Source organism: Agelaius tricolor, unplaced genomic scaffold (genome assembly GCF_023055355.1).
Source record: "Agelaius tricolor isolate 1412-34295 unplaced genomic scaffold, bAgeTri1.0.p SCAF_8, whole genome shotgun sequence".
Taxonomy (NCBI): Eukaryota; Metazoa; Chordata; class Aves; order Passeriformes; family Icteridae; genus Agelaius; species Agelaius tricolor.
In genome coordinates, this window is record NW_027269268.1 from 48,257,746 (window position 1) to 48,274,982 (window position 17,237).

General features: G+C 36.6%; 1 protein-coding gene across 9 annotated transcripts in view; it reads left to right on the top strand.

Annotated features, from left to right (window-relative positions):
* The window catches only part of LCORL (ligand dependent nuclear receptor corepressor like), a 79,325-nt gene that overhangs the window by 21,085 nt on the left and 41,003 nt on the right, over positions 1-17,237 (top strand). For all 9 annotated transcript variants that reach the window (XR_011680041.1, XM_071432643.1, XM_071432644.1 and 6 more), the window contains exons 2-4: positions 2,849-2,914; positions 9,012-9,091; positions 9,324-9,453. Coding sequence is in view for 8 of the 9 variants with exons in the window: in XM_071432643.1 (XP_071288744.1) it covers positions 2,849-2,914; positions 9,012-9,091; positions 9,324-9,453 (276 nt within the window). In the remaining variant the exon portion in view is untranslated. The remainder of the gene's footprint in view (positions 1-2,848; positions 2,915-9,011; positions 9,092-9,323; positions 9,454-17,237) is intronic.

The following is a 17,237-nucleotide window of genomic DNA, read 5'->3' on the forward strand; positions in this document are numbered from 1 at the left end:
TTGCAAGTTACTAGAGCTAAGTGTTGCTTTTCAGTTTGGAGCTAGAAGGTGTCAGATGTCAAGTAACAGTTTTGAAAGACCAGGTTTGGAATCAAATAGGCAATCAAACACCATGAGACAGCAAATTCTGTAAAACTTTTTTGAAGCAATTTGTTTCCATTAGTGAATCATAAAAAATATAAGCAAAGTGTATTTCGGACCAGTTTCTGTGGGCTCTTCAGGTTCTGGAGGGTTCCAAAGCTGCTACTACTGATTGCTTAAGCATACTGACTCAAGAAGAACAACAAAGATTTATTGAACTGCTTGTGTCCAGATGGTTACATTTTAGGAAAAGGTGCCAGCATTGGTTCGTCAGTACTAGAAACTAAGATACATCTTGTTTAGGTTAAACTAAAATTGTATCAATTCTGCTGAAAGGCAATAGTGCTTCCTGGAGCATGGAAGTAACACAGGTGCTTTCTGGAAAAATTTTAGCCTAAGGTCTGGAAAAATATTCTCTTGATCTTCTTAGGTTGTACAAGTAAGTGTTCTTTTAAATGAAGTCATCCAGAGGTGAAGAAACAAATGATTGGGCAGGGTAAGTCTGTTGTGGTTCCTTGGAGAAGTTCTGTAATATTTCAGGAAAAGAAGAGCCCTTTAGATGGGTAGGATGGAGTTAAGTTGGGTGAATTAGCAAAGAAGCAGTCTGGTTTATCTTTTCCTCAGAGTAAGAAAATAAAAAAACCCAACAACTCCCACAGTGTGCTAATTGCCATCTTTAATACAAGCTGTATGGAAGCCTGTTTGAAGGTTGCATTTTTCTTTGACAAACTGCTGTTTACAGAGCTGGGTTTCTGCGCTCGTGGTTTTCCATAGGCAGGAGCAGGTAGTAGGGCAGGCAGGTAAGGACAAAAGTAAAAGCAGAAACAAGTACCACCCTGCACAGGGTAGGAAGGGTGGTAGTATCCAAAGACCAAGAGGTTTTGGGTGCTGACTGGGATGGTAAACAAGCTTCCTGTTGTTTGACTGATGAAGTCCTGAAAAATAGGAGTTTCTGTTTGCCCTTTTGAAATAGGCAGGGTTGTCTCCAAGTGCTGCTTCATTCATTTCTTTACCCAGGGACAGTAACTTGGCAGAATGTAACTAGCTGCTGACCTAACATGGCTTACAGTGTGTAACATGAATGGCAATACACATGGTGTGGTTTGTATTTCCACTCTCTTGTGTTTGGAGGATTGCTATCTTAACTTAAGGCTTCATCTCTCTTGCCTTTTTTGGAGGGCAAGGCAACCCTTTGAAGCCTGAAGAACAGGGAATTTATGCAGTGCTGATATGATGTGAATTTATATTACATTGAATGTAAGAGTTGCTGGATGATGCTTTAAGGTAAATTTTAGTGTGTGCCTGGGCTTTGGGCTTTTTGCTTTCTAGTTCTTGTAGGCTGTTTAAAAGATGTGTGTATATGTATTTGTTAGAGGACAGTGGTTTTGTCATTTAATTTGTGTTGTCTTGTGGTACTATATTTAGTACAAAGAAAAGTGGAAAATGAAATCCATATAGTTCAATATATAAATCCATTTATAGCTCAAATATCAGATTTGTAGAGGTTATAATTGATTCACAGTATAGTCCATATATTAAAGTTACTTTGCAATGGAAATTTTAACAAAATCTGACTTGTCAAACTGTACAGCTCCTAAGTGTTAAGATAGCTTCCCTTGTCTGCTTCAAATATGGTACATATTTATTCTTCTTTATACTAGTGTACATACAATCCAAACCAAAAAGTAAATATAACTTTTGGGGAGGGAACAGGATGTTGTGTTGTCTTAAAAGACATCACATGATGAACAAATTTTGTGATTCTGAATGTTCTTTGTTGATAGGAGTTGTTTCCTGAAGATTTTGGTATCTTTTATGTAGTGTGATGATAAAATAGTCTTGCAAAGTTCTGGTCTAGCAAAATAGCTACAGGCAGGCCTTTAGTGTAAAGAATGAGAACCTTCAAATGCTGCTTTGAATTATCCTCTTATTTTCAAATAAGCTTATTATTTGGAAGGAGAAAGGGGGGCATTTGGAAACTGTTTCAGCATTGAACAAAACTTCTTTTTTATTGATGCTCTAAATTGTCACCATATTTCATCAGTTGTCATGCACTTTTTTGTGGGTTTGGGGTTTTAAACATTATTTATTTATCAATCATCTGATTTGCTCTGTGTCTCATCACCCTTACTGCAGTATTTAATTTTTACCAAATACCTAAACATCCTAGCTGGTAAATCTGTAAAATAATTGGATTTTTCTAATCCTCCATTTTAAAACATTTTTGTGCAGATACAGAGGACTAGAGAGCAATGTCATGATATCAGAAGCAAAAGAAGCTTGCTTTTTTTCTATTTGTTGTAATATTAGCTTGCTCAGATTATGTAGTTTCAGAAGATCATGAGAAGTTTCTGATCTGTAAAGTTTTCAATTTTTTTTCTTTTCATTTTTTCTTCTTTTCATTTTTTCCTCTCTCTGTACATGACTCTGATTCTCAGGCTAAGAGAGAAACTCCTTCAGTTGCTTAGAGCTATGAGGCTAATCCTACCACCTTTAGGATTCTATGGTAGTTATTTTAAGTCTAATGAGGTTGTTGGGGCATGGCTTAATAGGCTGACTGTGGGCAGATGGCAGTTGCCTTGTCTTATTTTTATCTTCTAATGCTATTGAGTAGTACTATAGTGGAAGGAGTAAATATTTGTTTGATAAATGTAACAATTTTTGGAATTGCTCTTATAATTTGAGGATACTTGTTGCCAGTTTTCTAGAATTTGCTTTCTTTAAGAAACTTTTGATTTACTGTTTTAAATGTTTCTTTTGTCTCCAGGTTTTGAAAGTATTTTAGAAGGGCTTTATGGACCAAGGCTACGAAGAGACCTCAGTTTATTTGAAGGTAAATGAGCCAGCTTTTAGTGCAATGACTTTAACTTACTGTTTTTTCTTCTAGCTAAAAGTAGTTTCAAGCATATATCTTGAATTTGAAAAAGGAAATCTTCCAGTGCTTTTCTTTCCAATGTTCATTTATTAATTTTCTTGTCAATACTGTGCCTAAGCAAAACACTAGGGAGAGTGATACATAGGTTTTGTTCCCATACAGGGGAATTTGCATTAGCTAAGCTTTTCTGCAAAGCTCTCATGAAAAAGACTTACTCTTCTGGAATATTGAATCTTCTTCTTTGTTTCTGAATATCCATTAGAAAGGGCAGACAAGCTGCTCAGCTTCCCATTGACATTAATTGGTAAAAGGAAGGTAATGGATGCTAGTTTGGTCTTGTAGTGGCCAAGAAAGTTTATGCTTTTTATATAATCATATTTTTTTACATCTTTATTATATGTACTCCAAACTTTTAGTTTTTATAGTACTTTATGCATATGTATATAAAGTCATAGTATGTTCAAGCATATATGTATATAAACACCTTTTCCATCAGCCTTGTAAAACCAACCCAGCATTAGTCAAAATGGGTTTGGTTTTGCTGGAATAGCTGTCAATAACACATAAGTCCCTAGTTAAGTGTGGAATGATTTATCTTTCACAACATGGGGACTATAGAGCAAAAATTTGCTTTAAAGTATTGAAAGAATTGTTCTGGCAAGTTCATTTTATGACTTAAAGAAATGTTACTTCTGTTATGAAACTGTAAAAATGTTCCATCTCATTTCTTCATAATTCATTGTCTGATAATGTAATTTGTAAAGCATGTCACTTAGTGCTAGCACATGAGGCAGACTGGCATGTACTGCTTAGAATACTTTTGGAACAATTGCTTTAACTTGGTTATAGTTTTGTCCCCTTCATAATGTGCAAGTTCCTTGGCCTGTATCATATGCATAACACAGTATTTTTGTGGGGAAGGGGGGGAACTTGGAATACTACTTTGCTGATGCTTTTAGAATATTATTTTTTCCTTTCTCAAGCTAGGCATGCCACTAATAAGATATAAAAACACTTAAGAAACATGTACAGTTAGATTAAAGCTTGTTTACATGACTAGTATTTTCAACTGCTGTGATAAGCACATTTGAAAAGGAAACAGGATATTGTTATAAGTGTGCAGTATCTCTTTTGTTTTTTGTTTTTTTAGTTGTAATTCCAATATTTGTATGTATTGGGCTTTACACTGATTAGTAGTTAATGCTTTGTTTTTTTCATGAAAGGGTTTGCTTTTTTTTTTACTTTTTTTTGGGGGTAAGAAGGCAGACTTTGGTAGTGGCCAAAGTCTAAGCTACAGTTAAAGGGCATGATACAATACACTGTAAAGTTTATATTGCTCCTTTAGACTTCATGTGTGCATGTATTTGAGCTGTCTTAGGGGTAAAGTTTGAACTTATTTGCCTCATGCTGTTGAAGATTTCTTACTATTTAAAATCTGATATTTCCATTGCTTGTAAATCTTTGCTATTTGATGCCCTTGTGACTTTGTCTTGAAAATTAAATTTGTGTTTATCTAAAATGCAACATCTCAGTTGTTTTTTTAATTTCTGAAAATTTTTGTCAGTAATGTGCAAGAGTTCTTCAACAATTAAAGCCTATTTCCATGTCTGAGGCATCTGTAAAATTGATTTTAGTTCTGGAGCCAAGTGCTCCAGAACTGCTGGTAGGTTGGAAGGCCCATCTTACCTTACTCTTATTTTTGGTTCATTTTTATAGATATAGTATGTGTAACTTCAGTAATGCCATGTGAAATGGTTTATACTGGTACAGTAGAGGTCAGCTCTATCTTTAGTATAATATTTCTGATTTGAAGTCTGAATTTTGTTTTAAAGATTAATACAGAACTCTGAAGTAAAATTTGTACAAATTTTTCCACTGTCCTAAGTGTTGCATTTCATTTCACAGGTAATGAAACCAAGATACAAAGTAAATAATTTGCCTTAGTTAAAAAATATGGCTGGTAGAATTAGAACTCAGGTTCTCACATGCTAAGCAGTGTGCCTGAATTACTGCATCTTTTAGGCTGTTTATTTTCCTCATCATAACCACTAAACTAATACTGTCAACATGCAATATTATGGCTCATTAGCAGCAAGAGTGTGTTTCCTCAAACATACCTCAAGAAATTATGTAGCTTTCTTGTGCAGAAATATGTGAGAATTGGCTGAAATGTATGCTGCTTAGATACAATAGCATTTTATTCTCTTATGTTGTTGGCTTTATCTATTGCAGCATGAAAAATATGAATAATGTGCATAAATGTAAGATGATTGATCTATTTCCTCCTTAGTTCTTTCTTGAAATAGTATTTGATTTATAGATTAAAATATTGTATTATCTTAAGTTACTTGAGTGAATAATAAATTGCAATGGCAAATCTAAATGCTAAAAGGTACACTTCAGTTTTACTAGACTATTACACTTTTCCAAGAAAATACTGTTTAAACATTTTTTTGTGTCTTGAAATTCTTTTATATGTAGGATTTACTTTGTAATTGCTAAAGTGGTTCTTGTCACCATTATGCAGCACCAGTTTGTCTTCCTGACTGCTTGGATTCTGCAATTTCTGGTTGCAGAGGGGTCAAGTTCTGTATCTTGGCATCTGACTTTGGGTCAAGCTCTGAACTGAGGCTTTATGTCATTGAATCTCTAGGGCTTTCTAATCCTTTCCTCATACCCATTTTCAGCTAAGTAAATTCACCTATAAATTGTTATTCTTTACATTCTACTTATGGATAGCTAGCTAAACTGTTAAAAAGCTGCTCCTCTAATCAGGTGGTGTGTGTGTGTACTTTCTTTTGGGGGGATTATGTGCTGGGGTTCTATTCTCTTAACCACTGAGGAAAAGCTTTGTCTTGTTGGAAAAAAGCAGCTCTCAATGCTCTTTCTCTGCCAGGACAAAATCGTCTTTATACAGGACGAAAGATTTTATCTTTTGGAGTATTTCTAGTAGTGAAAAATTTTATCAGAAACACAAATCTAATAGAATTGGAGGTTTTATGAAATTAAAAATATGAAGGATTTGATAAATACTTCAGCTGTTTTAATGTACTTATTAGGAAGCAGTAGTGCTGTATAAAAAGAAAGGCAATGATATGTTCAAAATTGTCTCAAATAGCTGGAAAATCTTTTGGGTCATTATTATAATCAGAAAATACTGGTAAGTAAGAGATGAATTTTTAAGTTTTATTTTGATGAATTTTTAAATTTTATTTTGTATTTAGATTTACTAGACAATTATTTTGTATTTTAAAATATAAACATGGAATCTGTTCAGTACTACAGATGTCTGAATTAATTTACTTAATTTGGCATTAGTGTTTTGGGAAAAGTGGTTTGGGGAAACAAAGATGTGAGCCTCTTAAGAAATGAAAAAAAAAATTTTTGTCAAAGTTCACCAATTTATTCTTAATAAATGAAAATAAGTTTACACCATTGTGCTAAAGGGTTTTGGTTTCAAGTAATGATCAATACTGTGATTAATATTAAAACGCTGTTTGCACAGTCTTAGCAACTTTTCTTATGAGCTAGCAAGCATTATAGGTTGTCTGCAAGTCTTATCATCTGACCCCAAGCAAGATAAAATGGGGAGGGAAGATGATCCTCATCCTAAATTCAATGCAGCTGGAGGAAAGTTTATTCAGCTTAAAGTGCTGTCTGTGCCTCTGATTTTTCTGAGAGTATGGCTGCCTATCCGTAGTTAAAAACTTAATACTGATATCAGGATGTTTCCTGTGGGGGTGACCTGAGACTGTCTGGCATTTGATATATCTTGTATATATCTGATATCACTTTTGCTTAGCTCATTGGCAGACTTAATAAGTCTTGTACATGATTTATAGTGCTTTAAATAAAGGGTTTAGTGTTATGTAGAGCTGATGTTTCTCAAGGTTTGCTTTTTTGGCAATACACAAGGATTGCTCTCTGGTTTGACTTTTACCAGTGGAAATTCAGGATTCCAAGGCAGAAGAACTTCTCTGAAAGTATAAGCCTGTCCTAGAGTTAGGTGTAGAATCTCAAGGTTCATAAATAAAGTTTTCATGGTTGCAAGAAAAACAATGAACTTGTTGTGAGGGAATAGTGTTGTTTTTATGCTGCTGTGGACCTCCTAAAGGAATAGCTCTAATGGGCTGGGACAGGTAGATTAATTCAGCAAAAATGACTCATTATCTCTTGTTACTGTCCAGCCAAGAAAAATACCATGTCTGTTTTTAAACATCAGCTGTCCAACTTGTAAAAATTGCTCTTTTGCATCCTTGAAAGCATATAATACAATAATACAGAATTCTGTTCTAAATCAGTATTTTAGAGATGAGCAAACTAGATTTAAGTAATAATGAGTTACTTACATTATGTTTGTGCTCAACTGAAGAACCTTTATTTTTCAGAGTAATTTTATTCTTATTTTGCCTTTTTAATAATATCTTTGAGAAGAAGTAAGAGCTCAGCAGTTGTGGGAAGAGGGTGGAGGACAGTGGGCAGTGGGAGACAACCCTGCAGACAGCAAGGTCAGAGAAGGAAGAGGGGAGAGGTGCTCCAGTCACTGGAGCAGAGATTCCCCTGCAGCCCTTGGAGAAGACCATGGGTGAAGCATGTAGAACCTGCAGCCCATGGAGGACCATGCTGGAACAGATATCCACAGTGCAGCCCTTGAAGGAGCCACTGGAGCAGGTGGAGATGCCCTGAAGGAAGCTACAGCCTGTGGAGATGCCATGCTGGAGCAGGCCTCTGGCAGGAACTGCAGCTCTAGAGAGGAGCCCATGCAGGAGCAGGTTTTCTGGCAGGAGCTGTGGGTCTGTGGAATGGTCTTTTCCTGAAGGACTGTCCCCTGTGGAAAAGACATGCACTAGAGCAGTTCAAGAAGAGCTGCAGTAGTGGGAAGAACACTGGAGCAGTTTGTGAAGGCCTGTAGCCCATGGGAGACACCCCAAGCTGGAAGCAGGAAAAAAAAAGAGAAGGAAGTGGCAGAGAGGAACTGTTATGAACTGAGAGCAGCCTGTTTCCCATCCTCCTTGCACTCTTTGGGGTGGGGGAGGAGGTAGAAGAGTCAGGAATGGAGTGAAGCTGAAGCCTTGGAAGAAGGGGTGGTAAGGTGGTTTAGTGTTTTCCCTTTCTCATTATGCAAATCTGTTTTTATTGGCTATAAATGAAATTGATTCTCTCCAAGTTGAGTCTGACTTCCCTGTTACAGTAATTGGTAAGTGATCTCCCTGTCTTCATCTTGACCCTCAAGTTTATCCCCCAGTTTTCTCCCCTACCATGTTACTTCCTCATCCCTGCCCTATTGAAGAGGGGCAGTGAATTGAGAGCATCAGTGGATTGGGAGATTGGCAGCCAGCCAAGATCAGGCTACTGTCATGTGCTATTGAAAGCAGATAATCTCAAGAACCTCCCTAAACAGAACTGACTGTAGTTTGGTGGTATGGAGAAAAGGAGGAAACATACCTGGTAACTTATAATGGGAGTTAAAAAGTTGTTTGGGTTGTAAGCACATGAACAGGATGGACAAGACCTTGGTGTTGTAGTTAATCATATTTGCATTCACCTGCCAAAACACTGCAGCTGTAATAAAGGCTGCTCATAGCTAGGATACTGTATGAAAAGTACTGCCTGCAGTGTAAGGAAGTCTGGTGTAAAGGTAAAAGACATCATCTTGACATCTTGCTCCCCATGTTCAGGAAACAGGTGTTCAAGTGAGACTTTTGCACACTTCAGTTAAAAAGAATGATGCCTACAATTCAGAGCTTTCTTTGCAGTATTCAGATGCCTCCAGTAATTATGACAGATATAAAACTGAATGACACGAGTTTACCTTTTCTTCTAAGGAAAGCACTCTCTGCTGTTTTTAAGTTGAGCTGTAAAAACCAGACAAGAATTTGAAAATATCTGAAGTATTGAATATGACTGAATGCACTGTACCAATTTAGTATAGTAATGGAATTTATTAGTAATATTAGTAATGGAATTTATTTAAGAGAATTTTAGGAAGTGTGTGTTGTTCTCAAAATCCATTTTTGCTTGTTTAAAACATCTAGCTTTCTTTTCTTCCTTTAAGACTGTGAGCCAGAAGAGCTAACTGACTGGTCTATGGATGAGAAATGTTCCTTTTGTAATTTACATAAAGAAACAGCCAGTGTAAGTATGAGCATTATATTAAACATTACTCTACTCCCCAACACTAATTTTTTTGGTATGATAGTAAGAGTGAGAGAATTGAATTTTGCAAATAAGTTAATCCCGCATTTTGACTCAAGGTAGTTTGATTTTAGTGGTTCTATTCCATTCAATAACTCAGTAATTTCATAGTATTTTTTACTACCAGCAGACTAACTTCTGAAAGATGTTATGACCTTGATATGTTTTCCAGGATCGTGCATCAGTTTTCGGTTCTTCACAGTCAACGCCTACAGAGGAACTGTCATCTCAGGGCCAGTCCAACACTGATAAGATTGAATGCCAAGCAGAAAACTATCTAAATGCACTCTTTCGAAAGAAAGGTAATAAAAGCATGTCTTTTGTATTATGAAATAGGACAAAAATCTAGAAGAATCAAATTATTCAGGGTTAATTTTGTTTCCTAAGTAATTTTTTATTTGTCTACTGAAATAGATGTTTCTGCTGTTTCTCTTTTTTATTCCTTTGCTTTCCCGCAATCTTTTTCTTACGTGAATCACCAAATGAAGTACTACCCTTCCTACTTACTGTTCCTCTTCATCCTCTTGCCTTATGTGTCATTCTTTTGAATCCCTGTTCATAAATTGTATTGGATTTTTCTTTTTACCATGAGCTGCTACTTTGTTTTTATGCCAACCTCAGGTGTCATTCTCTGGAATTCGAAGCATTTAAACATTTTCTGTTCCTAAATTCTCACTTCTGGTTTTCAGTGGGAAACAGATTTTAGGCAAGAGAAAGTGCTTTGCAGATTGCAAAATGGAATTTGGGATATTCTTGCATGAAAGCTTCAAATACATCCAAATTGGAGGTTAAAACTTCTTCTTAAAATGCAGTATTTTGTAGGTCATTAATTCTGTGACTGTTCTTATTCTTTGCTCTATCAAGTTAGAGCAATACATGAGCGAATGACAGATCAGCTTACTTCATGAATGTTAGTTGGTTTACTCACTGTCCACAGAAGCAGAAGTACTCATTTTCTTCCTTAAGTTCTTGTGAATGAAGAAATGTAAATGAAGTTACTGTGAATGCAGTAACTACAATATTCATAGATTTTTCTTGGGTTTAGTATGTGTGTGTCAGAATAGCTGAGTATGGCTAGGGTGACAGCTCTCTCTTGCTTTTGACAGAGTTAGAGTCAGACACTGTCTCTTCTTCAGAAGTGGGAGAAAAAAGCAAAGTTAGTTTTCTCCCTTTTAATTTGCTGTAGCAGGAGAGATTATTACGCCCTTGAACCTGGGGTATGTAGAATCTTTTTCTGTACAGACTTGTCTACTCAGTCTATGTTTTGCTTCTTTGCATTTTAAAGAACTGAAATGGAGTACAACAGCATTTTGAGTGCATCCTTTGGACTCTTGGCTTTCTTTCAAACCAGCTATTTTCCATTTGAAATAAAACATCCAATGAAGTTGGCACCTCGTTACTTCTTAAAGTCTTATTATATTTTCATCACAGGCCCAATTGTGTGGCATCTCCCTAGGCAGATATTTTAATTCCTTCAAATTTCTATGTTGTCAGATCTCTTCTTGGTCTTGATGTGTACAATGTTATTCAGTGTTTGCCTGCTTTATGCTCCTGCTGCAGATGATCTCTTTTGATACTCCTTGAGAGGAACTTCTGTCATGGGAGAAGTGAAACTTGGCATGACCTCACCTTAGTGGAGTGAATGACTTCTAAGTGAAGTTTCTCACAAAGAGCATTTGGCTTTCAGCATTTTCTTTCGGTTTGATCTGTCAGATCAGTAATGCTAGGTTAAAGAGGTTTTGTCTATTGAAAAATGAAACTTCCAGTTGTTTTTGTGATTCTCTGAAGTACTTCTGTATTCTTGGGTAAGAATTTACTAAGAATATTGCTTCAGTTCAGGTTTTAGCAAAGTCTTTAAAGTTGTTCAAATTACAGGAAGTGAAAAGGAAAAAATTAGTAAAGGGCATGTGAAACCAATTTATGAGGTATTCAAGTAACTGGTTTGGATTTTAGGAGGAAGATGAAGAGTTTTACTAAGAAAATCCCAACCAAGTCTGCTTTCTGAATTTTTGTAGGTTTTTGAGTTCAAGTATCAACTTATGAAGAAAGGAATAAAAAAAAATTCCGGTACGTGTTTAGCTAAGGAATGGTTAGCTAAGGAATAGTTCTTATACCTGGTCCCAAACCAGATGTTCTTTTGTTGTTAGAAAATTGTAGAATTCTTGGCTGGCTGTCTTTAGAATGGAGTAACACTTGTTTGGATTGCAAACTCCTCGAGATGATCTACTCTCTTGCTATTGTAGCTATTTTAGCCCTCTATGAACAACTTCTAAGACCATTGAGCAAATTAGAGAGTTCATTTCTTGGTCCCATTAATCTTTTATTTTGAAGAAATTTATATAAGGCTTTTTTAATTTGCAGGCTAGTTTGAGGGGATTTGGTTGTGGGTTTGGGTTTGTTGTTTTGGGGTTTTTTTTGTATCAGGAAGCTTGTTCAGAAGATCTCAAAACATGCCTATTTGTCTATAGAATCTAGGACAAAAGATTATGAACTCCTGCCAAAATGGGTAAATTCTTGAAATGCTGTAAACAACTAAGGTCTTCCCATTAGGAACCCAACTTCACTATGCATTAGTGAGAGACCAGTTTTGTACTCAGTTGTCTGTAGGAAAGTCCTGTGCTCAGCAGACAGGTTCACAAATCCAAAGTCCTCTTTGTCATCAAATGCTGATAGTTGCCATTAAACAATGTGTCTGGAACCCAAATGCTTTCTTCCCAAGTATGACATCTCTCTTTACCCTTTTGGTAGTGTAAGCAGAGTAGACATAGATTGGTGCTTTTCCACTTCCATAATGCTGAAGTTCAGCTGTTCTGTTTTTGTTAAGGGAAAAACATAGAATGCTTTAAAAATACATATAGGTCTTTTTTTTCTATGAGTATTATAGAGTGTGACATATGATCATTGTTATATCACAGAATCACAGTTGTTTAAAAGCTTGATCAGACATTTTGTTCATGGACTATTAATTTTCTGTATTTCTAGTAATACACATTGTGTGTTCCTAGAAGCACATTTTTCTATGCAATATTAATGTGACCTCTTTAAACAAAACCAAAGAAAAAGAGTTGTGAATCAGGTTCTATCTTCAGCATAGATGATCCACCAAGAGACAACTGAGACATGAGAAGCCCATATAGAAGTTAAGGAATTTAGGCACAAAATTATAGAGAGAATGTTCGAGATTACTTGAATCTTTTCAGATTCTGTGGGCTTCTGTGTCAAGTATCTTCAATGCCACGTTTCCCATCCCAAAGTAATTTTCCTGTAAGCTTTTCAAAGCTCTTTACTATTTCTAGATATCCTTGTTATATACTAAAATATTTCCTTTCACAAATATGTCTTTGTTATACCATACCATATACCTGAATTTGAGTTCTTCTGTTCTTTTAGTAGTTTTCTATTGGTTGTGCAGCTGTCACAAGCTAATTATGCATCTTGGACATGGTACATTTCATTTAGCAAACCTATGACAATGTAATCATGCACACATTATTTCAGACTAAAAAAAAAAGTGTTACTTTCTGAGGTGTAGCTTTGAGTTGCACACACTACTTCATCCAAAACCTGCAGTTTCTTTTGATTATTAATCTTAAGAAATGTAATTTGTCCTTTCAAAATCTGGATGGTTTTCTGTAATGACTGACACTGACACAGTTTGTTCAATAAACTTCTGTGACAGCTTTGCTGTCCCTCTTAAACTTCATCAGGAAAGAATGTTTCATGGGGTTTTCACTCTTTCTTAAGGGGATACTTTTTGTGTTGACCTGCCTGCCAGTGTTATTCTCTTCACTAATTCTGCATTTCTTGATCATTTCTACTACATTTCCAAGGATTAATAGAAATATGACTAGATATAGAATAGTGAACATTGCAACCTGAGTAGAGGAAGAAAAAAGGTGGAATGTTTATGAGAACAGAAGAGTTAATGTACTCCTTCTGTTTGTTGCTTGGTCAAGTTAGCTGAACTAATCATGATACATGCCTCAAAATAAGTAATTGTATTCCTGTTGTAACCTGAACAATTTTGCAAGCAGAACTAAGAATGTCACTGGGACAGTTTGGTGGCTGTTGAGGTGGGGTTGTTAAAATAAAATGTGGCCTTTTTGTGAAAAGAGTGAATTTATGGAGTGAATTTATGAGGCACACAGAGAAGTAATCATGGGTTCTTAGTCCTTCTCCTCACACAATGGGATTGCAGGTACAAGGGGGGTTGTAATTCCCTGCTGCTTTTGACTGCCTTTTGGCATTGTGTCAGAAGACAAATTAAGTTAGAAGGTTGAGTTTTTAGTGAAAAAATACTGGTTTTTGATAAATGGAACACTATTTTGGGAACCTTTAACTCTTTGTTCATTGTCCTGACAGTCAAATCTGTCACCATAGACATTGCAGTCTAGTGATCACACATAATGTTAATGTGCAGAATAGTTAACAGTACAGGTTTGAATAGTTACAAGCTCGTGCAGCACATAAACTGAGGAATTATTAATCCTAAATGTCACCTTTGAATTAAAATAAATCATTGCAATTAGTCATAATTACATTACATAATTACTCTTGTTTTCAGACTGTTACCTTGACAATCAAAAGCAGAAAATATCAGATTACATCACACAAATTCAGTCTTCTTTTATCCTAATAGCATCAGGTCTGCAGACCTTTAGAGACTGTTCTACACTGGGTTCAAGTTATACATTATACATGGATTAAATACAGCTGCCTTGTGTTTTATAACAACTGTGAAAAATGGGGTTTTAAACAGATGTAGGCATGCAAATTTAAAACTTTGCAAGTTTTTTCTATAGTCATAACTCCTAATAAAACATCTTCAAAAAAAAAACCTATTCAGGTCATACCAAGTATATATCTGGTGCCATCTGCTGATAACAATTAAGAAATATTTGGTAGTGATAATAAGTTCAGAGTTTGAACACCTTTCTTCCCCAAAATATGTTTCATTGTGTTTTAAAATTTTATATGTCTAATTACAAATTTCTCATGTGTAGTGGAAAATTACTAGTATGAATCACAGGATGGGTGAAGTACTTTCCCATGTTGGGTGGAACAGACTGGCCAATGAGATGCTGGAGAGCAGCACTGCAGAAAGGGACTTGGGAGTTCTGGTTGATGGAAAGCTGAACATGAGCCAGCAGTGCCCTGGCAGCCAGGAGGGCCAGCCCTGTCCTGGGGGGTATCAGGCATAGCATGGCCAGCTGGGCAAGGGAGGGATTGTCCTGCTCTGCTCTGAGCTGGGGCAGCCTCACCTCGAGTGCTGGGGACAGTTTTGGGTGCCACAGTGTAAGAAAGACATCAAACATTAGAGAGTGTCCAAAGGAGGGCAACAAAGATGGTGAAGGGTTTTAAGGGGAAGCCATGCAGGGAGTGGCTGAAAGTCACTTGCCTTTTTCAGCCCGGAGGAGACTGAGGGGAGACCTCATTGCAGTTGCAACTTTCTCTTGAGGGGAAGTGGAAGGGCAGGCACTGATCTCTTCTCCCTGGTGACCAGTGACAAGACCTGAGGTCAACCTCAGTCCCAAAGCTGTGCCAGAGAAAGTTCAGCTGGATATTAGGAAAACATTCTTTACCAGAGGGTGGTTGGGCGCTGGAACAGGCTCCCCAGGGAAATGGTCACAGCACCAAGCCTGACAGAGTTCAAGAAGCATTTGGACAATAATCTCAGGCACATGGTATGACTCCTGGAGGTGTCCTGTGTAGGGCCAGGAGCTGGACTTTGATGATCCTTGTGGGTCCCTTTCAACTCAGGATATTCTAATTTTAAGACAGGGTCAAAGTCTTTACAATGGTGCATAGCAGGATAATGACAGACTGTAAACAAGTTGAAATAAAAGGTTCTTTTTAATGTAAGGAAAAATGAGGACAGGCAAGCAGTAGAACATGCCACCCAGAGGTTGTAGAGTCTCCCATCCATGGAAGTATTCCTCACCTAACTAGGTAAAATCCAGAGGTACTCACTTTGACCTCAAAGATGACTACTTTGAATAAGCAGTTTTTCTAGAGACTTCCCAAGATATTTCCACCAAGATTTACAAGTTCATGATTTGCATTACAGAACAGTCAATGTGATAGCAGCACTGTTTGCATTTTTGGCTGATTAGTCTACCTGAGTCTTTTCAAACCCTTTTGATTGAATATGCATTTAGCAGCAAGAGGACTTCAAATGCAACCCCAACCCAGGAGCACACCTTTCAGAGTATATGCTCTTAGACACACACCACCCCCTCATCATGTTACTTTTTTAGAGTAAAATAAATTAAAATCTGTGAACTACCAATAGCTGCAGCAGTTGAATATATAAGAAATCCTGCTGTATTTATTCTTCATAGGGAGTTTTTGGAAATCATTAAAAAATTAAACTAATTCTAAAGAAAATATTATAAGAACAAAAAAATAAATCCATTATTATTCTGACTAGGTGAAAGATGACTTTGCTTCTAAGGGAAAAGCTGACTCCTCCTGCAAGTGTCTGAAAGCAATACATGCTTGACTGTTACTGGTGCAAAGAGTCTAAAGTGGAATAGAAAGGCAGTAAAAACTTGACAGCTCTGAATTAGTTGTGTCTTGCAGTTTTGTAATAATTGATGCAGAGGATGATGATTAATAAGGAGAAATCTGTTCCAGGCTGTTGTGTTTTCCTGCTGATGGTAGTCCCCTGTACTCTCTGGTCTTTTGCTCCTTAAAGGTACAGATTACACCAGGATGTAAAATAATTCTCCCATTTGCACTGATGATCACCTGTTACCCAGAAGTTATCAAAGAAGTTTTTCTTGTGTGCATGCAACAAACTAATTGCTCTATATAAGTAGGGTCATTCCAGACCCTACTCAGTCTTGATAATATTTTGTATAATTCATTTTCTGTGAGTTTCTGATTATAGGCAGTCAAATTTTTGTGTTTTCAAGCTTAAGCTGTTGATCAATAGATTTCATTGTCTGGAACTACCGTTTCCCTGTCATGCAAACAATTTTGTTCCTAGATAATTCAGTTATTTAATTTCATCTCTTAACTTTCTGTATTCTTTTCTTGTATTTTGCATGTGCATCAGTACTGTACATCTATTGTCTTACTGTTCCAGTATCTGTTGTTGAATTTTTTTTCTTTACTTCTAAGTCTGTCTCTAGGATGGTAAACTCCAGTTGAACATTTATTGAGTTCATTATTTAGGAATCAGGAATAGGTATGCTCTGTTTATATTGCTTTGCCTGGAGGTTACATGGTGGGGAAAGATCTTTGTAGGTATCCTCCATCATTTAGAATTTTACCTCATATCTCTCTTCAAGAAGCACCTGTCAATTTTAGGTATTTTGGTAGAGATCTGGTTGAAAGATTGTTGGAAGCTAGAGCTTTAACCATAAGCAGATTTGGTTTGTCATGCCTTGGGTAAGTTCTCTGGAAGCCAAGATGTCTTAAAAATGCTGGAGCTTCACTGTACCTCATCAAGCACTATGGAGAGGCCAGCCAAAAGATCTTGACAGGAAGCATCTGAGCAGTGAGTCAGCTGCCCTCTCGTGTGCTATAGACAGCAGATCTCATAGGTGCAGGTTTGTAATTCCTTGCAATGCTCTGTTGGTGAAAATGAATTCTCAAAATGGAATATGTTTTAAATAAACCTGAAACAAACAAGCAAAAAATCTTCCATGCATTCATCCTAAACCTGAGCAGCATTCCTTGATCAGTGCTGGCAGTCGCAGTCACTCTCTTGATAGTTGATGGATAAAGCTTCATTGGCATAAAATACTTGAGCAAATATACTGTGTGATCCTCCAAACTTCCTATTAGGACATGTACCCCATGTACCCTTTGCATGCAAACATCTACACAACCCAGCCCTTTCAGTTTCTTCACTTCCATGAAAAAACCCTTCAGTTTATCATCTATTTTATTTGTTTCAGATTAACTTTATTATCCCAGTAACTAAGGAACCATGTCCTTTGGTATTTCCTCCAGGCAGTCAGGGCTCACCTAAAAGCTAATTCTTGTTCATTGCTTTCACATTTGCTTTAAATCCCTCTCCCTTCTTGCTTGAAAACTGTTTCACTCATTACCTATGAACTCAAGGATGGGCAGTGGT